At 38.3% G+C, this 25,735-nt stretch overlaps 1 protein-coding gene across 3 annotated transcripts in view; it reads left to right on the plus strand.

Annotated features, from left to right (window-relative positions):
* The window catches only part of dym (dymeclin), a 457,039-nt gene that overhangs the window by 111,570 nt on the left and 319,734 nt on the right, over window positions 1-25,735 (plus strand). For all 3 annotated transcript variants that reach the window (XM_051929784.1, XM_051929783.1, XM_051929785.1), the window contains 2 exons: window positions 12,494-12,619; window positions 16,091-16,233. In XM_051929784.1, coding sequence (XP_051785744.1) covers window positions 12,494-12,619; window positions 16,091-16,233 — 269 coding nt within the window. The remainder of the gene's footprint in view (window positions 1-12,493; window positions 12,620-16,090; window positions 16,234-25,735) is intronic.

Here is a 25,735-nt window from a genome sequence, read left to right on the forward strand (position 1 = left end):
ACTCTGTCTTAATATCCTTATTTCTGTAACATCCAGTTTCCTTTCATTCACTTTTTTTAACTGTCCACGTTTCTGATGCATTCAACAATGCTGGTCTGACCACTGTTTTACCCTTTTCTCTTGAATTGATTATTCTGTCACATTTTTTGCTTAAATTCTAATTTAACCAATTGTAAATTAACCCATTTCAAGTGAGTATGTCTGAGTCTTGTGATGGGATAGTAAGTTGGCTTTTGCCATTTAAGGAAAGAAATGAAGCAATGCAGAGGAGCGATGAGGAAATTCAGGGAAGCAAATCCTAAAAACAAGTCAATTAAAATTAATTCAGAAGAAGTTAATTAGCAGCAAAAATAGGTCACTAATTAAAAAAGGGTTAGAGCAAAAACCTTCAACTGCAGTAGCCCTCTGGGACCGGAGTTGGTGGCCCCTGGTGTATATCATACTGCCTTGCAAGGAGTAAGAAGAAGCTGACTAATTAGGGAATACTGCGTGTACCCAAGAATGCAACTTGCTAAGCGCATTGTCTTTGAGCTTTGCAAAACTTTTGTTTTTCCACTTTGGCCTTTATTTTCATAAAGCAGAAGCCACCTTTCTCTGCACGTTTCTTTCTCAGCACTCAGCAAAAAAAGGATGCCATGCCTAATAATAGCCCATTTGCTATAGCATTATTATCGGCAAATGTTGACAAATAATCTGCTCATTTTCATTTTTTTTTAAATGTTAGCAAATTTCAATCAAATCAATCAAACTATTTTTTTGAGATTTTGGGGCATTTCATTTTTCTGTTGGACACTAGGGAGGTTTTACCCCTAAATATTAATATATGCAGATGTTCTTTCTCAGTTGATTCCTACTGTTGTACAATCCTGCCAAATTTCAGCTTTTTAACCAAACAGGAAATAGTTTTTGTTGTTGAGTGAATCAGTGAATGAGTCAGTCAGCTTTGCGTTTCATATGCTGTATGTGTGTGTGTATATATATATATATATGTATATATGTATATGTATATATATATATGTATATATATATATGTATATATATAGACTAGCAGTAAATGAACATCAATACTTACTGGCACTTTAGTTTTTGTTCCCCAACACATGCTACCACAAAAAAAAAGATGCAACCTTATAATATTTTTGAACCTTAAATATTTTATTCTGGTACAGTATCTAAAGTAGGTGAGGAGCTAAGGTGAAATAAACTCCAGACAGAAGACTAAAAATAGAAGTTCAGTGATGTGCTGTCTCAGACCATGATCAAAATCTGTGACTAAATGAAGATGAGCTATAATTACTCTGTCATGATGTGGGTGGAATCGTAGCACATTCCAGATAACCTTAATTTTCTGCATTATATTAACACCTCCAATTTTAAATAATATCAAACCTCATCTTGGCCACTGTGGAAAGTTTTTTTAGTAACAAAAAAAAAAGATTCCTAGAATGATTAGATGAACTGTTATTTCCCGGTTCACAGTGTTTTGGGGTCTATGTAGAAGTTTCGCATTTTTTTATTAAAAAGTACTAAGCAGCTTTATGGGGATAATGTATTTTTTGTATCTTTATTTTAACATTTTAACAATGTTTTCATCCAATTTTCATTCTGCCTTTTCAGGGGTGCTGGGTATTTATTCCATTATTTACTAATTAGTGGGTTAGTCAATGAAGTTGTTTCAGGATTTCATCATTTAGTGTTGTTTGTCTGGGTGTCTGCTCTGCTTGTTTTTAATTGTCATTATTGTGATATAATTAAGGGAGCAAACTACACAGAAAAAGGGCAAAGTATCAGGTAAACGAAAAAGAAAATTAAGCATCTAAAACACTAGCAAGAATAGAAATCTCATAAATGTAAAATAATACTGTTGTGCTTTTCTGAGCACACAATAACGAGCAGTTAATTAAGTAAGATCAGTTATTGTCTATTATCATTACTGATTGTGAATTGGGGTCAGAACAAAAACCAGTAGCCACAGTGCATCCACAGCACCAAATTTGGGAACAACTGTTCTAGAGGTTCAGTGTGCAATAATTGAGTGGTGGAGAAAACAACTGTTTTTGTTTGAAAGCTTCGATTGACGAGAAGGAATGTGGGGTAAAGTATTAGAATAACAACTGGTGAACCGCTGAGTCTTTTTTCTAACAATGATAGCCAGAGATACACATGACAGACCATATTACAAAGATACAATGGATTTCTATCCCAAGATAAGCCAAACTACAAAATGTTTCAAACTTGCCACTGTGTTTTTAGGTAGGTAGCGTGGCGACCAGGGGGCACTCCAGCTTCCCAAACACCTGACACACAGTCTCCAGACATAAATTTGTCAGTTGTTTTATTGTGGGAAACTCTTCTGAGATTTGTTTCCCATGCTACAACCACAGTTGCAAACACAGCAGTATGTAGCAACACTTTGTCATCTCTTTCAGCCTCTGCTGCTCCTCCCAGTAAACTTCGCCTCCTTCCTCCCAACTCTGGCTCTCAAAGTTGTGGCAGGTAGCTCCTTTTATGTTACTCCTGGAAGCACTTCCAGTTTTCTGAAACTGTGCTTCAGAAAAACTTCTGAGTGAGGTGAGAACCCTACAAATTAGGGCTTCTCAGTTCCCGCAGCATCCCATGGCAGCACTCGCGGAACCCAACAGAGCTGAGTCAAAGAACTCCAGTTCCCATTAAGCCCTGTGGGAAACCATGACCCTCACACAACCCAGGGGGGCTGCCATCTAGTGGCCCAGGGGAGACGGTGCCCTATGCAGGCTGACTCCCCTGTCCTTCCACACCTAGGGGGTCCTGGCTGGGTAAGATTTCTAGCCATCTTTTACAGTAGATTGATAGATAGAAATGTATTTGTCCCTAGGGGAAATTTATTTTTCACAGAAGCTCAGTAATAAACAAGTAATATTATTGTATTATGACAAACCCCTCTCAAATATACACCAGAATGAATAAAAAGAAGAAAACTAAAAAGAAAGAAAACTTCCAATTGCAGTGAGGCATTTATGCAGGGGTATTGCTGTTGGTATAAATGAACCCCTGTGGCATTTCCTTCTGCTGAATAATTTGTTGGCTGAAAGTCTTCAGAGTTAGTGAGCTATCGAGAGGATGTGTAGCATTGTTCATAATGGTCATCAGTTTTATCCTCATTCTCTCCTTTGCTGTTACCTCCTGGATCAAGAGTGTTTCCCATAACTGACCTTGCTTTTTTAATCAGCGTTTGGACCTCTCTTGAAGTGATGTTGCCACCCCAGTGCACCTCAATGTAGAAAATTACGCTGGCCATTAGAGTTATAGCACATATAAAGGAGCTCATTACCCACATTAAGGGAGTACATTCTCTTAAGATAAGAGTCTTTCTTATTTAGTTCCTCTGTATTATGAGATCAGTCTAGCCTGTCATTGATGTAGACCCCCTCTACATCCACTCCCTGAATAGTAATTGGACATAGAGGTTCTGTGGTACTGCAGACATCAATAATCAGTTACTTGGTTTTGCTTAGATTAAGATGCACACCATTCTCTTTGCACCAAGAAACAAAGGTCTCCACCTGACTCCGATACTCTGCCTCATTACCCTTATCAATACATCCCATAAGTGCAGAATCATCTTTGAATTTCTACAAATGACATGACCTGCTGTTAAATAGTCGGAGGTGGACAGAGTTTAGAGAATTGGAGACAAGTCCATTCCTTGCCGTGCTCCAGCATTGCTTATATCCACAGTAGATAGCCATCCATCCACAGATCTCTGATCTTACCTCTTTATAAGGATGCCTGGATATGATTGAAGGCCTTAGAGAAATCGAAAAACATAAGCCTTTTGGATCTGATAGATAATTGTGCTTTCCGCTCCAATCTTTGTATGATATGCAAACTGCAGCTGGATTTCAGAGTGTTTAGATTTTTTTATTGTGGGCAGGGATATCGAAGTGTCCTTTCTTAGTGGATACCTACTGACTTTAATGTGCCATTCTGATGAATTTCACCCTTTTAACTAAATATAAATTAGTGAGTGAGTCAGTCATCTTATATACTGCGTCTGTTACACACTATCTATCTATCTATAGAGTCAAAATTAAATTAAAATTTGAATGGCGGAAACACTTTATTCATAAAACATACTTCATACAGGAATGTCTCAACCTGTTTGCCATCATGTTCAACACATGTACTATACGTGGCACATAAATTGTCCACAAAAATTGTACATAGCAGTACCATTAGTGTTAACATAATTTTGACTCATCCCGTGTGTGTGTGCGTGTGTGTGTGTGTGTGTGTGTGTGTATATATATATATATATATATATATATATATATATATGGTTAAAATAGTTTACTGTCAAATAATGCAAAGAGTACGCGACACGTGTTTCGCCTTAATTCTGGGCTCATCAGGCGTACACACTCTACTGCACTCCCTCTCGGAATCGAACCTCGGACATCAGCGCCAGAGGCGATTCCCCTAACGTTGCGCCATGGCGTGTTGTTCGTTTATTTGACAGCATGTAGATCGGGATACATGCTGTCAAATAAACGAACCACACGCCGTGGCGCAACGTTAGGGGAATCGCCTCTGGCGCTGACGTCCGAGGTTCGATTCCCGAGAGGGAGTGGGGTAATTACATGGGTGAATGTAATTACCCCGATCTACATGCTGTCAAATAAACAAACCACACGCCGTGGCGCAACGTTAGGGGCATCGCCTCTCGCGCTTTAGGGTGAAAAATTAGGGCAAAACACGTGTAGCGTACTCTTTGCATTATTTGACAGTAAGCTATTTCAACCATTCTATGATCTGCTTCTCACAACTGAGGGCACCGTGGCGGATGTTAGCAGACTTGCTGGCCAACCACAAGCGTTACCTGGTAGATAACCACCCATACAATCAGATTGTGACACAGACTACGAATGCCGTGAATATGTACAGTATATATATATAGATAGAGAGAGAGAGAGATGAGGATGGCTTAATTTGATTAAGATTGTGGTTTAACTTATTCTTATGGTAGTCTCCCATACTGTTTCAGGTTTTTGGAATCACTCTATAAAAGTGTGAGAAAGTCTGTCACAGGATTATATTTTATTAACACTTATATGCTTAAAACAATTCAAGGTAATACTGGAAAAGGGCCACTCCTATGATAGCCACTAAAGTAATTTCAGTCATAAACGGGAATGCTAATTAGTTTAATTTATTTGTCACCTGAATCTAATTTTCTTACTTACCAGAAGCTTATATCTATAGTTCTGACTTTTATTACAGTTATGAATGTTAATATTACGGAAAAAATATGGATAATTAGCATTATGAGACAGAGTGGGGAATCAAGTCTAATCCATTGGAGATGTGTAATGAACTCCTAGTTAAGACTGTAGAATAGCAATATGAAAAACTGAAATAATGAAAGCTTTTTTCTTTAAGTATATATATTATTATCCTTTTAAGTTAATTGCGAGATGTTTGACTTGCGGCCTATTAAGAAGCAATGCCAGCCAATGTAATTGTTGCTAATGGAACTTTGGGTGAGAGGTCAGCAAACTGTCTGGCATAGTGGGTAACTACTTGCTCTCCAGAAATGATATTCAGTCACGGGCTGACGCCAGCCCTCTGTCAGGCGCTGTGGAATTGTAATTAATTTCACCCTTCAATCCCAATGAAAGCTCTTCGTCTTTCAATACTCAAGGTATTGATTATGAATTCATCAACCTTGTCTTCCTGTCCGATAGCCTAGAGTTTCTAAATAGAAATTATGTGGTGTTAATCAGCCACATTTTTCCTCCCAGCATTCATAAATGTCAAGAAGTAGATACATTCTCAGTAATTTTCTGGCGACTCTGTTTTACTTTACTGTAAATATAACTAGAAATCAATTGCTGTGTTGTTTTGCATTGACATGAATGTTCATTTCCACAGAGCTCTGTAAACCCACATAGCTGAACATGGTTGTTAAACATGGAGTGATCTTTCTACTTTAAATCAGTTATTTGTATAATTACAGTGTACCTAATATAGCATATTCCTTATTAGTTCTATCCATCCATCCATCCATCCTCTTCTGCTTATCCGAGGTCGGGTCATGGGGGCAGCAGCTTGAGTAGAGATGCCCAGACTTCCCACTCCACGGCCACTTCTTCTAGCTCTTCCGGGAGGATCCTGAGGCGTTCCCAGGCCAGCCTGGAGACATAGTCCCTCCAGCGTGTCCTGGGTCTTCCCCGGGGCCTCCTCCCAGTTGGATGTGCCCGGAACACATCACCAGGGAGGCGTCCAGGAGGCATCCTGATCAGATGCCCGAGCCACCTCATCTGACTCCTCTCGATGTGGAGGAGCAGCGGCTCTACTCTGAGTCCCTCCCGGATGACTGAGCTTCTCATCCTATCTTTAAGGGAGAGCCCGGACACCCTGCGGAGGAAACTCATTTCAGCCGCTTGTATTTGCGATCTCGTTCTTTCGGTCACTACCCATATTTCATGACCATAGGTGAGGGTAGGAACATAGATCGACTGGTAAATTGAGAGCTTTGCCTTACGGCTCAGCTCCTTTTTTACCACGACAGACCGATGCAGAGCCCACATTACTGTGGACGCCACACCGATTCGCCTGTCGATCTCACGCTCCATTCTTCCCTCACTCGTGAACAAGACCCCGAGATACTTGAACTCCTCCACTTGAGGCAGGATCTCGCTCCCAACCCTGAGAGGGCACTCCACCCTTTTCCGGCTGAGGACCATGGTCTGGGATTTGGAGGTGCTGATTCCCATCCCAGCCGCTTCACATTCAGCTGAGAACCAATCCAGAGAGAGCTGAAGGTCACGGCCTGATGAAGCAAACAGGACAACATCATCTGCAAAAAACAGTGACCCAATCCTGAGTCCACCAAACCGGACCCCCTCAACACCCTGGCTGCACCTAGAAATTCTGTCCATAAAAGTTATGAACAGAATCTGTGACGAAGGGCAGCCCTGGCGGAGTCCAACTCTCACTAGAAACGGGTTCGACTTACTGCTGGCAATGCGGACCAAGCTCTGACACCGGTTGTACAGGGACCGAACAGCCCTTATCAGGGGGTCCGGTACCCCATACTCCCAGAGCACCCCCCACAGGATTCCCCGAGGGACACGGTCGAACACCTTTTCCAAGTCCACAAAACACATGTAGACTGGTTGGGCGAACTCCCATGCACCCTCCAGGACTCTGCAAAGGGTGTATAGCTGGTCCACTGTTCCGCAACCAGGACGAAAACCACACTGTTCCTCCTGAATCCGAGGTTCGACTATCCGACGGACCCTCCTCTCCAGAACCCCCGAATAGACTTTTCCAGGGAGGCTGAGGAGTGTGATCCCTCTGTAGTTGGAACACACCCTCCGGTCCCCCTTCTTAAAGAGGGGGACCACCACCCCGGTCTGCCAATCTGGAGGCACTGTCCCTGATGTCCATACGTTGTTGCAGAGACATGTCAACCAAGACAGCCTTACAACATCCAGAGCCTTGAGGAACTCCAGGCGTATCTCATCCACCCCCGCGGGCCCTGCCACCAAGGAGTTTTTTGACCACCTCGGTGACCTCAGTCCCAGAGATGGGGGAGCCCACCTCTGAGTCCCCCGGCTCTGCTTCCTCATCGGAAAGCATGTTAGTGGGATTAGTTCTAATGAAGCTTATAAACAAAGCAAGTTATAAAGCTAACAGGTAAAGTAATTTCATATTTCACAGTATTGGTGCTAACATAAAGCTGTTATTTTGTTATTCTATTATGTTCTACAGTGTTTTCTAGTATTCGTAAATTTCATTACTATCACTCTAGAGTTGTTAAAAATGAAAAACACATGTAGTCTACATGTTAAATAACATCTTTAAATGTTTTGACAAATCAAGACAATTTCATTGCAGAGAACTTCCTGAAACCATTCGACATTATCCTGTTATTGGGTTACAATTTAAAACCTTTCTTATCCAACTGGTGAGATGTGAGTTATGTGTTTGGATATTCTATTCTTTAGTCATCTTTCCTGTCAACTAGCAGGTCTGACCTATATACACTAATACTAGTGTTTTATCAGGTTCATAATGTTCTAATGCTTGTATATTTAAACTTTGATCTTTGCAAAGATATTTATTTAGTTCTTATGTCATTGAATATTTTGCTTTCAATATTATAAAGCCAAAAAAGTGTACTCTGCAGCATGTTGACAAATGTGCATGGTAGTCACTACATTGTTCTCTGTCCAAGCTGCTGTCAAAATCAAGTTGTGGGTTATATAAATATTTCCTCTTTCAAACCTCATAACTAACTGTGCCTTATCCTCTTCAAATACTGACATTTGCAAAGCATTGCAGGATATAAAAAAGAAAAACATTAAAATAAAATATCCTCTGAAAATAAGTGAAATGAATAACTAGATTTAAAAAATTAGACAGAAAAAAAATCTTATTGCTGACGCTCTTGTTTATCGAAGGTGCAGTTTCTTATCTGAGAGGTAAGTTGGAAGAATCTCTAGTGTTTAAATCTTAACAGGTTGTAACGGTAAAAGTCAAAATTTAAATTTTATAACATTAATGGCCCAAAAGAAGAGGAAGAAAAAAGTTCTAGGCATTAGAGATGCAGGAGAAAATAAAGCACGGGATTTCCAAGGCCAAATGACCATCCAACCCCTTCTAGGCATACTGCAGAAGTTGCCTCTAATACAGTAATTCTGAGTGATAAAATCTGTTCCAACATCAATGGTGGCTGTAGTTTACTTTGGCCTGGTAGTAAATTTAAATGAACTCCAACTCACACTGTCTCTGCCCCAAAACTTCTTACTTGATGTTGAACCACAGTTCTTTGCCTCTCATTCAATTCCCTCGATCATCTACACAAAATTGTGATCCACAATACAGTGGATCCAGACCCCTGGATCTGTTTCTACAGTCTTTCCCGCGCCATAGATTTAATTCGAAATGGATACATTTGCCATTTTGGCCATCATTGTATACCGATTAATTCGTAATGACAAGGTGAGTAGTTTGTTGCCAGTGCCATATTTTTTTTCCACTGTGGAGTGCCTTGCCATGAATGCAACAGACATTCAGAGGCTAACAAACTAGGAGAGAAACTGGACAACTTGGTAATTGTGGCAGATTGGAGAATGTTGTCTAGACTTCAGTCTGTTATTGAAAATGCTAATCATCCCCTTCATAGTGTTGTGTTTGGACAGAGGAGCGTTTTCAGCAGTAGACTGACTAGCATCAAGTGCTCCACTGAACGCCACAGGAAATCCTTCCTCCCCACAGCCATCAGACTCTAGAACTCCTCTTCTGGTCACTCATCCACACTGTAACCTGTTCCCTTTTAATTGATATCCCAGTACATATTCAGCTACTTAGATATACAATATAACTTGTCTGTTCTTCTCACATGAATAACTTGTTTTCGTAGAATATGCAATTTTTCACATAACGTACAATATAATTATGTGAAACTAGCTGTGTGGGCGGCACGGTGGCGCAGTGGGTAGCGCTGCTGCCTCGCAATTGGGAGACCTGGGTTCGCTTCCCGGGTCCTCCCTGCGTGGAGTTTGCATGTTCTCTCCGTGTATGCGTGGGTTTCCTCCGGGTACTCCGGTTTCCTCCCACAGTCCAAAGACATGCAGGTTAGGTGGATTGGCGATTCTAAATTGGCCCTAGTGTGTGCTTGGTGTGTGGGTGTGTTTGTGTGTGTCCTGCGGTGGGTTGGCACCCTGCCCGGGATTGGTTCCCTGCCTTGTGCCCTGTGTTGGCTGGGATTGGCTCCAGCAGACCCCGTGACCCTGTGTTCGGATTCAGCGGGTTGGAAAATGGATGGAAACTAGCTGTGTAGGCCCATGCTGTAAAGAGCTCGGGGTCCTAGAAATTATTGAAATTGTCAGAAAAAAATTGAAATGTAGAGATGTCAGGTAATTGAAAGGAACTACTCTGGGCATCTCTCTCCTGGGAGGATTCGTTTTGCCGATGTGCTAAATAAACAGCACTTTATTTGTTCCCAAGACAAAACTGGCAAGACAAGTCAATTGGGGGGGCTGGGTGGGGTTAATTTTTGTAAAAATTTCATTTTGTCATTTATTAAAAGTGATGAACTGTCCATGGAGGTGTGTCACTAACCTACTAAGTCCTTACTTTTCTCATAGATTACTTTATATAGCATGCTGAGAGGTTGCAATATGATGTTTGTATGTAAATCATAGTATTTTTTTTTTCAAAATAACAAAAATCTCTTTATTGGATTATCCCTAAGACTTCCTTGAGGGTAAAATCCAATAAAAGACACTGATAAACAGAGGTTGGGCTGAATAGCCTGTTTCTTGCCAAAATTGTTTAAATCTTCTTTTGAAAGAGTAATTTTTTTTTTTTTGTTTTAACATGAGCTTGATTAAGATGGTAAAATGCATTTTGTCACAAGATAACAAATTCATTGTTTTCATTGTGGTATTTAAGTTAATTATTCCGCTAGAAAGATGCTAAAAAGCTATTCCTCTCTTTTTAAGAATCGCACCCCTCTGTTGCAACACATGGAATCTCATAACAGTAGACATCTACAGTAAATGAAATTGAAATATTTCTTTGAAAATCCATTTTCTTTTATAGATGTAATTTAGTTATGTTTAGTAAGCATTCATTTTTAAAATAGTTTTGTTTTTAGGTCATTGAATTTTTGTTAAAGGAATACTCCACCCAATAATGATATTTTGTATATGTTACATATAGCAATGACTAAAAATTGAATCTAACATTTTTCTTGCAGATTGGAAAGAAACAAGTTTATGATTTAATAGAACCCAGTGGTGATCAATGCTATTCAATGACAAACCATGTGAAAAATGTCCATGGTGGGGGGGATGTCTCCTGTTACTCATGTCAAATTTTCCCAATGTGAATTATCCAGTTGTATGCTTAAAACATGCAAACCACATGCATTTTTTTTTTTTTTTTTTGGCTAAACTATTGTGAAACGCGTACTTTTGGAATAATCCGTACACTTCATTAACAGGAACTGCATCATCAAGATAACTACAATTTTAAATTGAAGACATGACTCTTGATGAACAAATGAGTGGGAGAGGGGACTGGATAACTGACATGGGGTTATGCGTCATGAGTAATGTGCGATTTTTTTTCTTTTCTTTTTTCAATGAGCATTTATCACATTGTTTACTGTTATAGAGCATTGGTCACCATTGGGTTCGGTTATTTCATACAATTGTTTTCTTTCCATTCTGCAAGAAAAACATTGGATTTTATTTTTTTTTCTCAGCCATCAGTACAAACTATCTGGGGTAAGCAACATGTAAAAAAAATATATCGTATTTGGGTGGAGTATTTCGTGAAGTAAAGGTAGCAACACATTCTGGTTTGCTAAGCAGAGCAGGCATTGTTTTCTGTGTATGAACTGTTCCAGGTTTCTTCAGTAAACTGTACATTTTCTCATAATTGTAAAACATTTTAACTTTAAATATTACACTTTGTACGGTTCATTTATCATATGCTTCCAAATGTTATTGTTTTTCAATTTAGAAAATGTTTTCCACCCAAAGACAAACTCCAAAACTATAGAGGAGTATTGAGAAAAAATTAAACACATCTACAAATAAATACATTTATTATGAAATGTGATGAGAAATAAAAATACAGTGATATGTGCGCATAATTAATTAAATGTGTCATGAAGTATGTTTTTTCTTCCATTTTCTTTAACTATTTAATTATTTACTTCAGTAACCCAACATGCACAGCTTGAAATGAAAAATGTCATTTTTACTTGTCAAAGCTGAAAGGGTGGTTTCTAGCGAGTACTGTGTTTTGATTGGTGAATCATCAGTAGAGATGCGCAAAAATCTTTAGTGTTCAAGTGCCACATTTATAGGCTGACACCACATGTCAGAGGCAGACGTCTGAGAGGATAATGAATTCAGGGCTTCTTGAATTAAAGCTGCCGCTTTGCACAGTAACTTCTGTCAGCTTTTTCGTGCTCTCACATCAGCTACAGACGTGTACAGTTACAGCTCTGAGTAGGCACTTGGGAATCCTGTGGCTTATAGGTGAGTGCAAAGTTGCAGCTCTATTCATCCCCTCTGCCAGTGAGTCACTAATCAAAACACTGTTCTTGCTAGAGCCCACCACCACAACTTGACAATTTTCATTTCAAGCCATATTTCATGTTACGTGTGGTGTCACTGAAAAAAAAACAAATGAAGCAACGCTAAAATACATAAAGATATAAGCAACAAAAACGTATTTCATGACATATTTAATTATGTTCACATATTGTTGTGCTTTTATTTGTGTATTGTCACATTTCTCAATACATTATTTATGTAATTTTGTCTGACATAATCCTCCATTTAAGTTTAAAAATGCAGTGTACACTTTTTTGAGTTTGTGTTCTTGCATTTTGTTTATTTAAACTTCATTTGATTACTTTTATTTTGTATTTGTTTTTGAGTGTGTAACTTAATCTAAACGTGTTGTTTTGTTTTCTGAATGGCAGGGACATCACATATAATATCCTCTTTGAGGCTGTGACTACTTTGCTGACATTATTGTCCTACCAACTCTTCCAGAAGGAGATCCTGAGAGAGAACATTATTTACAAATACCTTTCACAAGGTCAATGGTAAGGTAATAATCTGTTTTCCCTTTTGGTTCCTAACTACAGATCATTCCAGCATGGAAGGTTACAGGCTATAAACTGAGGCTTATTTTTGGAAAGCATTTTACATTTACATTTATTTGCTTAGCAAATGCTTTTATCCAAAGCGACATACAAAAGGGTTCATAATAATCTAATAAACATTAATGTATGGGGCTGTTCTTAAACAAGTGTTACGGGACAAATTTACAAAATTGATCATCACAAGTAAAGAGAGTAGAACTAAAGGGCAGCTAGTTGAAATTTCTCATTTACAAGAACCCAACAAAACCATCATCGATTAGAGGTCTACCTAAAACTAAACCTAAAACTAAATCACATTGAATGTGTCAGGAATTGGAAAGGAGGTTGGCAACTTGTTCCACCAGCTAGGAGCTATACATGAGACTTGATGCCCCACAGAGGAGGCATCAGCAGATATCATTCACCATCAGACTTGAGTAGGCAAGAAGGAGCATAGTACCTCACAAGTGTTTCCATATATATATAGGTGCTGACCCACTGACTACTCTGTAGGCCAACATCAAGGATTTGAACTTAATATGTGCTGCTAAAGGGAGATAATTTAGTGATCTGAAAAGCGGAGTAACACGCGCCTATCTTGGCTGGTTAAGTACTAGACGTGCCACTGTATTTTGAATCATTTGCAGAGGTTTGGTAACGTGTTGGTACTCCAGCCAGGAAAGAGTTGCACTAATTCAGATGTGACAGGACCAAAGCTTGGACCAAGAGTTGTGCTACATATTCTTATCAGATACAAACTGATCTTGAGGATGTTGTATAGGGTGAATCTGCAAAACAGAAAGACAGTTGCAACACGGTCAGTGACGGACATCAGATCATTGTTCACCATCCCCAAGGTTTGCGCCCTGACTCAGCAGGTGTTAGTGATAATGAGCTGAGTTGAACAGACATGGTGTGCAGAATAGATGGATGAGCTGGGATAGCAAGAATGTTCATCTTTGTCAGGTTTACCTTGAGATGGTTCTCCATCATCCAGTTTGCAATATACCTGAGATATGCAGAGGTTCTAGGTGATACTGCGTGGTGCTCAGAAGGGAATGACAAGTACAGCTGCATACTTATATAATTAACACAGCACTGATATGAGAAACCGTGGGACTGGATGATGGGGCCTAGTGAGGTGGTGTATACAGAGAAGAGGAGAGTTCCCAGCACCCATCCTTGGAGCACACCCGTTCTTGTCTGATGTAACCTTGACATCTTGATTATCACCTTGACATCTTTGTATTTTTTCTTTCATTTATTTAATAGTCTCTTCACAGCACAGTATATAAATAATATAGCTGGTGTATGAATTTAAATTTAGAGTCTTTGCTTATCTTCTTATATAATATTCTACCGTGGCTGTCTGTTTGTCTGTCCAGGATTTTAACTCACCTGTAGCTCACAAACTGTTTGAACTATTGACCTGAAATTTGGTACACATATATTACGTGACATCTACTATCCGCTTTCGGGGTGATGATTGACCTCCAAGGTTATTACTCTTTTTACGGGCGCCGTTCTCATTCCCTACCACCTTCGCCGTCACTTCCCCTACCTCTTCATATCTTAAATCATTCTTGAGGCAGATTGAACACTTAAGTGCCAGCTTAAGTAAAAAATTAAGGAAAGCATACTAAGTAATTGCAACACAAACACAGACTTAATCAGTTTTAATGTGAAAGATGCCGACAGAAGAAGAGAAGAAGCGGGCTGCTAGGGTGGAGAAAAGAAGAGCTGCTCAGGAAGCAGCAAGAGCATCAACCTCTGAGCAAACAAATGGTAAACATACAGAGAAAGAGAATGAAAACTATGAATGCTCAGGTCAAGTGTATTCTGCAGTGCGCCGTTACTGGTTTATATATAATTTGTAATTTATTTTAAAAGGGGCAATCTTGTACATCGCAGTGGCATGATAGAGGGTGGTACTGCCTCATCCAATACTAGATTCAAATCCCAGCCTAGGCACTATATGTGTGGAATTTCAACATTTTCCCCTTTTCTGCATAGGTTTACCCTTGGTACTTTGTTTACTCAAAAATTTAAAAGTTTTGAAGGTTTTGTTGATTGGTGACAGCTAACTGGTCTATCATTAGTCTGTATTCCCTGTGATGAACTGTCCCCTTGGGCTCCATTCTTTGGAAAATGAATGGACAAATCAAATCCAGAATATTTTTTCACAACTTTCCTTCACTAAATTTAAAACTAAGTTCTGATACCAGAAATGACTGAAAAAAATTAGAGGAGAAGAATTGGTCAAACTGGAAATAATACATTATTTTACTTTAACCATTTAGAAGAACTGTTGGGTGTTATCAATAATGTACATTTGATTAAGAATATTTGTTGTCAGTCAGTCATCATCCAACCCCCTATATCCTAACACAGGGTCATGGGGGTCTGCTGGAGCCAATCCCAGCCAACACAGGGCGCAAGGCCGGAACAAATCCCTGGGCAGGCTGCCAGCCCACCGCAGAGAATATTTGTTGTATATTCTTAATGTGCACACATCCCCTACACTCACTTTCTTGCTACTATAGTAAAGTAATGTGCAATTATACACATTAAAGCTGACTGCTTGCCATTATGTTGGTGTGTTTTTATGCATATATTCCTTTGGTAATGCTAGTAAAGCATTTTAAAACTTGATGCTATATATCTTTGTATTACAGGAGAAAACTGTTTTGCCTGGAACCCTTTAAGTATAGAGTTTGAAAGTTCTCCAGGTGCATTAATTTACTTAACTTGAGGTAGTTTGGGTTTCCTCGCACTTGCTTGTAACTAATTGTATTTAATTTGAAATTGTTAATGATTCCAGCTTGAATAAGTGTTGAATGTGGTAAACTGTGCTGGACTGGTTACTGTCATGTACCCAGTAACTGCCAAGGTAACTGTGAGCTCACTTAGGTTATTTAAGTAGATGGATGGATGAAATACTTTGCTCTCCTTTAGTCCTATCACGTTTCAGTAAAAGATTGTTTCGCATCAGTGCCTTGATATTTGTAAACATCAATATTTTTGCTCAATTGAGAAGAAAGAGTTTCAATTATGTAAATATTTTGTATTCAAAAGCATAGTTTTATCTCCTTATAACAAATATTGATTCCATAAATCTGCCTTTCTTGAGCTTAATGAAGTATAGTACTGGTTAGTAGCTTGTGGAGTATAAGGTGGAAAGTGAAGTCCAGGAGATTGAAAAGGGATTAGATAAAACTGGGTTTGAATAACAAGAGAAGTGTGAATCTAACATCTAATAATGCAACAGTGGTAGGAAGCCAAGCAGGTTAACCTAACGAAATTCAAACCAGTGGAGAAAGCCTAGAAGTTACTACAGGAGATATTCCCATTTATTGTTATTGATATGCATTTTTCTTCATATTAATGTTTGATAGTGAAAGTTGACCAAACATTACTTTTGCTTATTTACAGCCTTTCTCTGACCAGTAGGCTTGTAAAGACGTTGTTGTATAATTTCATCCGACAAGAGAAATGCCCATCCCCTGTTGCCCACATTTTTCAGCCACAAACAGAAGGTGCTGGGTTACTTTATGGACTTGCGTCAGGTGTTGCCAGTAAGTATTTGGTAGTTTCTTTCTTCTTCTTCTTCACATATTTTCTGTTATGTCATTTTGAGTTATATGGGTGTATTGAAATTTTATCTGCTTGAACATTACTAAATTAAATTTCATGCAACCAATTTTATTATCCTTATGTGTACAAATCCTGTTATTTATAAAATGTATACTTGCATTTTACCTGAGAACTTGTCACAGCACTCTGTGCCTGCACTCAGTGAAGAGCAATATACAAAATTAAACTGAATTGAAATATGATAAAAAGTATTTATTTACTTTAGCAAAAAGAAAATTGTCTTTTACATATGATTAATCAGGGTGTCGCAATGGTCAGAATTAAACACATTTCTAAAGAGAGGAAACAAAAACAAACTTGTTTTCAGGAGTGTGCTGTAAGTTATTTCTCAGTACCATTAATAAAGCCACTGTGATGGAATTAAACCACAAAACGAAATATTAAGTTTTGGGGATTAGCCCCTTGTAATAATTTGCTTGGTCAAGATGATAGATTTGCATTTATCAGACATTCGACAACTATTATTTCTTCTGTCAGCTTTTATATACACAAAGGCAATCAAAAATGGCTACAGGAAATGACGAAGGGATGTGCCGTCACCGGTAACGGCCGGAAGTGCCGTCACCAGTAACGGCCGGAAGTGCCGTCACCAGTAACGGCCGGAAGTGCCGTCATCAAGGCAGAATCAGAAGAGACATTGTAAACAGGAGCCGGAAGTGTTATGGATGGTGAAATAGATGATGGATCTTTATCTGTAATGTTAATTATCTCGGGTAGTTCATTATTTGTCTTCTTTATTTCTGTAAGGTCAGAAAGAGAGGCATTAATACCATCATACAACCCCCCATCCGATAACCATTCACTCACTTCTGGGCATGTTGACTGCCTCCTAAGCGCACGTGTGTGACACCACTTACCGATACAAATTTGCATCAGAAACACAAAATGTTATATTGCTTAATGGAGACAGAGATTGGAAAGTTTCCTCTGTGCGTGGATAAGCTCCTGGTTGTCTCTAGAGCAGATGTACTTATCATTGTCCATATATGATCATAGTACAAAGGCAGGTTACTAGTTCTTCAAGGTAAATATGAAGAGCAAGGGTTACATTCAGGAGTAAAGCTGTCAGGATGGATGTCTTGGAAATTCTGCCTGTGCCACCCTCTAGTGCGTTTAGGATTGAAGTGATTAGAATCCTAAATGGTGTGCTGAATATTTTGTGTGAAATGAAGTAATAACATTTATGAGGCTCAGAGTACTTACACTTTCATGAAGTTGAGGCCTTTTCTGCTGGAGTTGATTGCATTTGAAACCCAGGAGTATACTGGAAATTTGTAAGAGCAGGTTGCTTATGGTGAAGAAGGGGAGCTTGCAATGGCTTAGTATAATATCTGAAATTATTTAAGAGATGGCTTCCTCTGAATTGTGGATAACCACTTAAAAAATTTTAGGCGTATGAAGAATTTTTGTCTGACGGACAACAGTGAGGCTTAATTTTCACAGTTGTGAAGACTGGGTAGGGAATGATTTTCAGATGCACCCTGCCCGCTGTAACACCTGCTCATCTTTGCTAGTTAATCCAAATATCCTTTGCTACATTTGTGGAACAAAACAGCCCTGGATGTTGATAATGTGCAATCACACGCTCCCTTAACACTATTATGTTTTAACTTAAAAACACAGATATTACTCTGTTTTCATTTTTCTTCAGTGTTTTTATCCTCCAAAAACAAAGGCTTTTGAAAATGCTCTCTAGAGCTTTAAAGTTCTGATAACGCTGATTCTGCATTGCAGTGTTGATAGATGAAAACATAGATTTTTGAAAAGATGGACTCTAATTACAGCGAATGTATTTGTGCTTATTGCGTAGCCCATCCCTGATTGGCTCCTGCTCATTACAACATCTCATAACCTGGTTGGTCACCCATCATGAAAGAAAACCATATTCTATCATAGCAGACATTGTGGATTTGCGTTCCGTGGCGCTTGTTGTGTTGCTTACATGTACGCTATCTAAATTGCGTTTTGTACATGTGCAAAAGGTGAATCATTTACCAGTCACTATGGGTTTGTAATAAATTTTGTGGCTTATCATCCCTTCAAGGATTTTTCCTCCAATATGTGCATTACTAGTCTATTGGCGAATGTCAATGTCATATGCATTTGTGGTCATTTTAGTTAACTTCATCAATGATGCAAAAATGGTAATATAGATAGAGATTGTTGACATTTAAAAACACTGTTTTGTTTTTTTTACTTGACGGTTTTGGGAAGACCCCTTTCTGTTTCAGCATGACTGTGCCCCGTGCACAAAGCCAGCTCCATAAAAAACATGGTGGAACTTGAGTGGCCTACACAGAGCCCTGATTTAAACCTTGTCAAACACTTTTGGGATGAATTTGAATGTTGCTGGCAATCCTGGTGTGTTTGTTCGATTTCAGTATCATACCTCACAAATATTACTGCAGACACAATCCAGAATCTTGGGGAAAGCTTTACCAGAACGAGTGGAGGCTGTTCTTGCTTCAAAGTGGGCTCCAATTTTATATTATTGCCTATGGTTTTGGAATATGATATTGATGATCAGGTGTCCTCAGATATTTGGCCATATAGTGTATTTATGGTCTTTTATGTCAGTCCAGAGGCTCACAGAAGGCCTTTCACTGTTGGAAAATGTTTCTGAAACTTACCTGTAAAGAAAAGTTATTCATTGTACCTTTTTATTTACATTGTGAAACTAACAATTCCGTGTTGCTGTATGTAAGGAATGGTGCAGCTGTTAAGACTTTAAAGATGTACAGTATATTTTTTGGCTAACGTTTTTTTTTTCATTAAAGTCAGAGTTGGTATGTCAGCTTGGCTATGTCAAAAAAAGGCTTTGTGGGTTTCTGCCTAATAAACTGTAATATGTGAGGTGAAGTATCTGTCTTCTGCACCTTGCCAGCGTGTGATTACCAGTTACGGTATCCTCAGAAGTCAGTTTAGTCTTTCTCTTTTTATAGTTGATGCAAAAAATTTGCATTAAAATTGTAAACCTCGCAGTTAATAGCTGTTGCTCTTGCTGAGAAATCAAAGAGCACACATTGAAGCTGAAGTTTACATTATTAGGCCTGTCTGCTGTTTATTATTTAATAGAGCTCTTCTAGCATTTGTATTACAATGAAAAGGTCAGACTGAGGACTAATTGCTATTTCTTGCGTTTCCAAGAATGATTTGCAGCTAATAATATTTAGTGGCCATAGTGTCTGCCAAACAGATGTTTTCTCCAAGTGTTGAAGTCAGTAATGTCTGAACTTTTTGCTTTTAGTGGATTGAGTAATTGCAGTTTAAAAGGAAGAAGATCACATTAATGGTTAGCACAGTGGTGCTTCACAACTCATGCCCTAGCTTCAAATCATGGTCTACACAGTATCTGTGAGAAGTTTGCACATTGTCATTTTATCTGTGTTTCTGGTTTCCTTTCAAATATGCTTATGTTAGGCTGATAGGTATCCCTAAATTTGAATATTGTAGGTGTTTGTGTGACTGTGCTCTGTGGTAGTGTGGTGCCCCATCCTAGTAAAGGTTAGTTGTTGCATAGAATAATATGATTCTGCCATAATAAACTTGAGTCCCCTTAACTTTTATAAGTGTTTATAGAGATAGAATATAATATATAATATAAAATATATATATAACATCCCACATTTTAATGTTTAGATTATATTTTGCCAGGTGTGAGTGTGTTAATGCCCCCTATAAATGTACTAGTGCTGTATCTAAGATTTGTTATCACCTTGGGGCATATGCTGTTGAGATGGCTATTGGTTAAAGTGAGCATATTTACTAAATGAGTGATTTAATTAAAATTATTTTTAATATCAGCACAAGGGCAATGTAGAGGAAACTGAACTAAAGAGCCAAATTAATCATCTATTGGTTTGTGTATCTTTCTATTAAAATTTTTTTTCTGATGTACTGTATATAGCCAGGGGTGGCCAACTCCGATTCTGGAGCACTACAGTGACTGCAGGTTTTTGTTCCAACCCAGTTGTTTAATTAGAAACCAGTCCTCACCAATAACAGATATTATTCAATTTCACAGCTTGTTAGTGTTTTAACTCTACCATGTCAGTTCATTCTAAATCATAGATTTTTTCCCCCTTTCTAGTGTTACATGTATCATCCAAGTGATTTGAAGCTTAAAACGGATGAGCAATTTTCAGTTCTTCACTTTCTCTTCAGTTTCCCTCTGAGCACTTAATTAAACCAAATTGTGAATAATGAATACACACGGGTGGAAATGGAGACGAGCTAGATGTAGAACTGCTGGCTCCTTTGTCATTTACATCTTATTGCAAATAAGGAACAGCTAAAACAATCAATACAGCTGTTTAAGACTAAAAAAAGCAATTAAGGGTTCAAAATCTTAAGCGAAACAACTGAAATGAAGTAGAAAAATGTCACTTGAGCAATAAGTGCTTCATCAGCAATGAATGATTTATCATGAAGCAATTGGATTGAAACAAAACCTGAAGCCACTGTAGCCCTCCAGGACCGACATTGCTGATTTAAAGGATCTGAGTTTGAAGTAGCAAATAAATTAAATGAAGTTAATTAGTAACACAAATTAGTCACTAATTAAGAAAACGGTTAGAATGAAAACATGTAGTCACTGTGGCTCTCCATGGTCAGAATTGGCCACACTATTTATTTTATAGATACTACCACATAAAAATTAACTTTATTTTTAAGTCAAAGTAAAATAAATTTGAAATAAATCTGAATTTAAAAATATTTCAGATTTAGATACAGAAGGACAAAAAAAAACACTATACCATTTTAAGGATCTGAAATCATAATGTACTTCCTAGCTTTTAGAAATTAGAACTAATTTGCTCAATTTTTTTTTTTTGAGTTTTTATTGTTTTCTACAGTTTGTTTCACTGTAGCTTCCTGCATCCACCTATTTGTGCCTGTCCTATCAGCTCCCCGTTGTTTAAGAAAAATTCTTTCAGCTGTCCGTAACATTTCTCAATTTACCAAGCTACATTTGCACTCCAGATGCCCTGCATGATTTGTAATACATTGGCAGCTCCAACAGACTCCAGTGGACTAATACAAAGTGTGTGCCGCAGCTGAAGCAGAGGTGCACCTGTTTGTTCTATTATATCATGGTGTGCGTTATCCACCTGAAAAAAAATCTCATGAGCAGGGTTTTGTTTATTTGTTTGCAGCTGAAAATTACCTTTAGACCACAATTTTAATGAAGATCAATCAAATAATAAACATTAGCCTCTAAAAAGCTTCTTGTATTTCTGTATACCACTTGAGCTTCATAGCATTTCACAAAGCAGTATTTGAATAAAACTGCATCCATAAGATTGTTGTATTCCATACAATATATCCATAACCGTGAAAAAGAATCATAATAACAAGATAATTCTGCCCATGTTTGACCGTGTAATGCCAGTTCTTCATATGTAGCCTTGGTCTGAATTTTAAACACAATAAGCACAACCATAAATGTCATATGAATGCTGACATGTTGTGAAAGTGAGATACAGAAGGAATACAGGCATTGAAGTTCATGTTCCTTTTGGTCGGATATCTTTAGCATTATTTTTACTTGACTTACATATACTATTTATGTATGTATGTGTGTACAGTTTGTATATTCAGTGTATGATGTATACATCAGCACTAAAATTTTGATTTTGGTATCAATGCTAGCTTTTGGGCTTGAGTAGCAGAACAGAAGAAGGTAACCCATATAAGTGCATATATATATACAGTAAGTGTGTGTGTCTTTGTACAAAGTCTGTCCGGAAAGTATCTAGCCATGTAATATGAAAAATAGATACTGTACATGTATTGAAGAAGATACAAAAAACATTGTACATAGGAGAATGATGCCTCAGTCCCCTTCAAAGTAGGCATCAAGTTGGACGCAAGTTAAAAAAAGCACTATAGTGACAAATACAGGATCTTATTACAACAAAATATTTTTTAGGTCCCTGACAGTTCATTGTAACAGAAATTTTCCTGTGTATATGTATGTATGTATATATATATATATATATATATATATATATATATATATATATATATATATATATATGGTTGAAATAGTTTTACTAGAGTACGCGACACGTGTTTCGCCCTAATTCTGGGCTCATCAGGCGTACACACTCACTGCATCCCCTCTCGGGAATCGAACCTCGAACGTCAGCGCCAGAGGCAAAGCCCCTAATGTTGCGCTACGGTGTGTGGTTCGTTTATTTGACAGTATGTAGATCGGGGTAATTACATTCATGGCATTCGTAGTCTGAATCACAATCTGATTGTATGGGCCGGACCCGACACAGAGGCACGTATAAAACACAAAGACTTTTTATTTTCTTCACCTGTGGGCGCACGTCTTACCCTTGACCCATAGGCAATACACAGTCCCAAAAACACAATCCCAATCACAGCAACAACACACTCTTCTCTCCCACCACTCCTCCACAAGCTTCGTCTCCTTCCTCCCAACTCTGGCTCTCTGAGTGGTGGTGGCTGGCCCTTTTTATATCCCACCCGGACGCGTTCCAGGTGCTTGATCACCTGGTCCTAATTGCATTTCCGGGTGGGGCTGAAGATTCGACCAGCCGGGCTGCAGACTCCATGCAGCTCCCTCTAGTGGCCATCCGAGGACCCAACCAGGCTGTGGAGGACTCCATCTCCCATGGAGCCATGCGCCAGGTTGGGGAATCACCGTCCGCCAGGGAGACTGCCACCAAGCGTCCCAGGGGAGGTATTGAGCTGCCCATGGTGTCTCCCCCGGAACAGATGCAGCAGGGGCATCCCTGCCGGGCATGGGACCCGGCTGTCCTTCACAATATACAGTATATAATATATGAATATATACAGTATATATATATATATATATATATATATATGAATATATGTGTTTTTTGTGTATGAATGTATGTATAGGCAGGTAGTGTGAGCAAGTCACTTCACCTGCCTGTGCTCCAAATTGGAAAACCACAAGGTATTTAACCAATTCTATCTAAAATAAATGTTCTTAGTCGTCTGGATTAAGGCATCAGGCTAATAATAATCAATATGTAGATATTAACAAGAGTGAGAGTTAATTAGCAAAAATATTTGGAGTACCACTGTGATAAACCCCATTTAATGATGGAAAATAAGCGAAAATGAAAACACGCAACACTGGTGCCAAGAAACTGCAGGTTTAGCCCTTCTAAATAGGAGCTCTGTCACTCTCAGTTGCTGGGCTGAATGGAACTCCCAGTTGTAGTGTTCGTCTGGGTTTTATGGGACACTCTCAGAAGGGAGTGACTTCCTGAACTGCTGAGGAAGTGAGGTCACTCGTCTTCTGGCCTTTGTCCCTCTGAACTGCAGATGGAAAAGTAAATTTAGCAACAGCAGCCTTGTCGACCCAATGTAGTACTGCTTACCTAGTGACAGCCCTGAAGATGCCCCTTTCTTGTACATGCTTTACTATATATGTATGTTTGTTTTTATTGTGTGCTCACACACACACACACACAAAGTTGTGAAGTTTTCAAGTTTTAGGTGTCAGTGAACATGGTTTGGCAACTGTTGAATTAATGTGTGTGTGTGTATGTCAGCATTGAGGTTATAGCCAAGATAACTGAAAATGAATCACTTAATCCAAATATAACCTGGCACAAGATACTAGATTTTTAAAATGGTAGAGGCCTATTGATTTTGTGCAGAATTGCTCCAATAGATTTTGCTGTACAGAGACAATGATTTTTCATTTTTGAGCACATTTTTGTTTTACTGCAGCACAAAATATATAAGGGAAATGCCTATTTTTCTCAGAATGATTTGACTCCTTGATTTCATTCCAAATTAAGAAATATTAGCCTGTAGAATTTTAGTTCTAAAATTACAGCCTTATGTAGAGAAAGTCACAAGCTGTACAGTCTAATATTTTTCTGAATACAGTATAAATGGTGCTTAACTGTTGTATTGCTTATTTACTACTATCCCCCTTCTGGGTATGGCACTTCCTCTAGTATAGGGGGATGTAAAGAAGAAAAATGTATATGTGAAATTAGAGACATTTGGATACAGGGGGTGTAAATATTGTTCATGGTGGCCATCCAGTAGTTTAGCCAGGATCTTTCAGTTTCTTCCTGCCTCCAGAGCCTATAACTAGAATAGAGGCAGTCTTACTGATTAACTTGTTACATTGGTTGTCATTTTGTGTTCTCATGGTACTACCCTAACATCCCCTGGTGTAAATGAGTACACTTGCAACCAAGAACTGACAGAAAAATTATTGTTGAAATTATTAATTTTAATATAAATCTGAAAAACTGTATGACATAACATTTTTATGTGGAGGCAGAGCCTATCTTGCCAGCATTGGCCACAATCCAAGAAACTGCCCTGGTTAGAGCAAAACTCCTCTGCCTGGTAATGCATTTTATTTGTGTTAGATTAATTCAGAAGTACATCTTATTAGAATTTTGTACATAGGGAAACGTCTTTTTTTTAATACTGTTTAGCGCATTACCATTATAAAGTTGCATTGATCCAGACCCCCAAGGCAAGAACTAGCACATACGAAAACAAAAAAGGTCTCTATGCTTGTATTCTCCACACTTAAATCTATTGGTAGATGATCAGAGTCAATTGCATTCGGCATCATGTGCATCTCCATTTTTAGATAGAGCAAAACAGAAAGAAGATACAATGAGGTGGCAACAGTCATCTTTACTGTGCAATCATTTATGTTATCGATAAAGGCAAAATTAGCTTTCATTCCTTTAGATTGCAGGTTGAGCCTTCTTAATAATAAAACATCTTGTACATTATGCATTGGAATATGAATGCAACATCCAGCTGTCATCCAAAATCGTCATAAATAAAATATCTTATTTAAAATGATCCCACTTCCATTTACATTTAACTGTAACTTCTAGCTTAATTTTTCCAATTTTAGGCATTCTTTATTTTTGTCTTTTTTTTGCAGTGATGCTGTAGCAAAACACTTTGCATGGTAATATTTTGCTTTATTTTATGTAAAGGGAGTCGTTGCTAAATAGGTTAGTTTTTAGAAATTGAAACATTCTAATGTTGTAAATACCCTGTGAGTAAAACAATTTCATGCTGTATGAATTAAAGGGTAATTGTTTAGTAAGAGTTTCCAGCACTGTAATCTAGTTGTCCAGTGAAATCATTTCATTATTCATTCAGTGGTTTAGGTCCATTTTTGAAGATGTGAAAATGTGAACTAGTATCACTGTGACATTTCTTTTTCCAGATTTTTATATAACTTAAATTGTTTGTTTCCAAGTCCATTTTTTAATTTGTTACACTATGTGCTGCCTCAGTCTCTTTGTGATCCCTGACTAGGATAAGCAGATTTAAAGAATGGGAAACTTTTCCTGATGCACTTACAAAGTCCTATATTTTTCTTTTTTGGATGCAGACTGTAAATCCCCAGCTTAACTATAATCC

The sequence above is a fragment of the Erpetoichthys calabaricus genome, chromosome 7, assembly GCF_900747795.2.
Source record: "Erpetoichthys calabaricus chromosome 7, fErpCal1.3, whole genome shotgun sequence".
Classification (NCBI taxonomy): Eukaryota; Metazoa; Chordata; class Cladistia; order Polypteriformes; family Polypteridae; genus Erpetoichthys; species Erpetoichthys calabaricus.